The 2,033-nt window shown below is 27.2% G+C and overlaps 1 protein-coding gene across 1 annotated transcript; it reads left to right on the top strand.

The window, feature by feature from the left end:
• The first annotated feature begins 755 nt into the window (after window positions 1–755).
• On the top strand, window positions 756–1,829 carry LOC112718182 (protein DOWNSTREAM OF FLC). Its single transcript, XM_025770059.2, has 2 exons — window positions 756–968; window positions 1,399–1,829. Exons 1-2 carry the CDS (start codon window positions 821–823, stop codon window positions 1,722–1,724), a joined length of 474 nt encoding a protein of 157 aa, XP_025625844.1. The 5' UTR covers window positions 756–820; the 3' UTR covers window positions 1,725–1,829.
• The last annotated feature ends 204 nt before the right edge of the window (window positions 1,830–2,033 follow it).

Genomic DNA, 2,033 nt, shown 5'->3' with positions numbered 1-2,033 from the left:
TAAAAGTGATTTTGAGTAGTATAATACAAACAACATTTATTTTACTATAATCAATTTTGATATAAAGATTACCAAACATAAATCACGTTAACTCAAACTAACTTATCATCAAAATCAATTTTACAAAATCAATTTTATACAAACTCTAGTTTGCAAACTGTAATCCAAATACACATTTAGTTGTTTAAACTTCTCAAATGAAAATAAATTAAATACTCTTGTGTATGTATTTATCAAACTATGAATTTATTATATAGACATAATAATGTTATAATATTTTTTAAAACTATACAATTTATATTATATAATTATATATTTGAGCTATTCAGTTTTGTAAAAAAGATAAATTACTAAAAGCACGCATACAAAAATAAAGTAAAATGGTGTCAAAATAACTTATCCCAATAAACAAACAAATCTAAAATCAATCATAATTTAACAAAATAATCGTGGATATATATTAATTAATTACTTAGAACTAATTAAGAAAGTAAGAATCAAGAACGGAAGAGACGGAGAAGGAAGAAGAAGGAGCATGTTAGGTCGCATGTGGAAGGAATTAATGGCACCAATCCCGAAGTTATAAACTTTAGACTTTGAGACATGATTCACTTCTTATGGCGCATTAGGCGCGGTCTCTGAAAAACACACGAGATAAGTATACATAGTGAGAATATTTAGAATTAGCATACACATATAAAATTAATAATAATAATTAACTATATTGTTCCTCCAATTCCTCTCTATATATAATTTTCACTCCCATTTTGGTACATTACTAACTATATATATACTCATCAAATTAGAGTAAGTCATAACCATGATGATGGGAATGAATAAGTTGGTGGTGTTGGTGTTGGTATCCCTCTCTTTCGCTTTTGCAACAGAAGCTTGCCATGTCAAAGGCAGAGTTTATTGTGATACCTGCCGTTTTGGTTTTGAAACTAAGGCCACCTTCTACATTCCAGGTACATTATCATTATCATTTAATTACTCTGTTAATCTCTCTAATTTTATTAAATTTTTAATTAAATTTTTATATTATTTTTAATTTTATAATTAAATATTTTTTATATAAAAATATTAAAATTAACTGAATATTTTTCATAAAAAATATATAATAAAAAATTTAATTATATTCTTAATTATGAATATTTTTAATTTATAAAAAAAATATTTAGTTTATTCTAATAATTTTTATATTAAAAAAACCTAATTAAAAAGTTAAAAATAATATAAAATTTAATTAAAAAATACATAAAAACCTAATTATAAATTTGGTAAAACTATTATTATTTTTCACTCAACTAAAACTATTTGCATGTATATATGGGTCTTTCTGAGGAGGTGACTACTTTAACTAATGTGATTTTATTGAATTGGTGGTTAATTAATTAGGTGCAACGGTGGCAATTCAGTGCAAAAACAAGAAGACAATGAAAGTAGAGTATTACACGGAAGTTAAAACAGACAACACTGGAACATACGGAATTGAGGTTGACAAAGAGTTCAATGAGCACAATTGTGAGAGTGTTCTTGTTCACAGCCCAGTGTTGGGGTGCAACAAAGCAGACCCAGGGCGTAGCAAGGCCACCTTGGTGCTGTCCCACTATAAAAATGGCCTACTCAACCATGTCCACTATGCTAATAACCTTGGTTTCTTGAAGGATGAGGCATTGCCTCAGTGCCAACAACTCCTCAAATACTACTTCTCAGATGTTTGATTCTGATGATGAACTACTATTAGCAGCTATATGTTCTTGATTTGAGTTTATGTGCATTAATATTAGAATAATAACTAAAGCTAATAAGAAGGATTTTTTCATCTATTTCTAATTAAGTTTAAGTATCTAGCTATATGCTTTATTATTATTTGTTTCCTATTTAGTTACTTTTTAAGTTTTGATTCATTTGTTTGTATTAATAAGGTCACTTAGTTGTGGCTTTCGAATGATGGGTTGTTGTATAAGTTTCCTATTCTTATTTTATCGCCTTAAACCAAATCAAATTAATCACCGCATGTATATTTTGGA

Source organism: Arachis hypogaea, chromosome 10, assembly GCF_003086295.3.
Source record: "Arachis hypogaea cultivar Tifrunner chromosome 10, arahy.Tifrunner.gnm2.J5K5, whole genome shotgun sequence".
In the NCBI taxonomy this organism is placed as follows: Eukaryota; Viridiplantae; Streptophyta; class Magnoliopsida; order Fabales; family Fabaceae; genus Arachis; species Arachis hypogaea.
This window is presented reverse-complemented; position numbering and strand designations above follow the sequence as displayed.

What these genes read in the sequence shown, in the direction of transcription:
- LOC112718182 (XM_025770059.2), top strand. Translation starts at nt 821, where the DNA reads ATGATGATGGGAATGAATAAGTTGGTGGTGTTGGTGTTGGTATCCCTC. An exon ending in GGCCACCTTCTACATTCCAG is followed by an intron (nt 969 to 1,398) that starts GTACATTATCAT and finishes TTAATTAATTAG; the next exon opens with GTGCAACGGTGGCAATTCAG.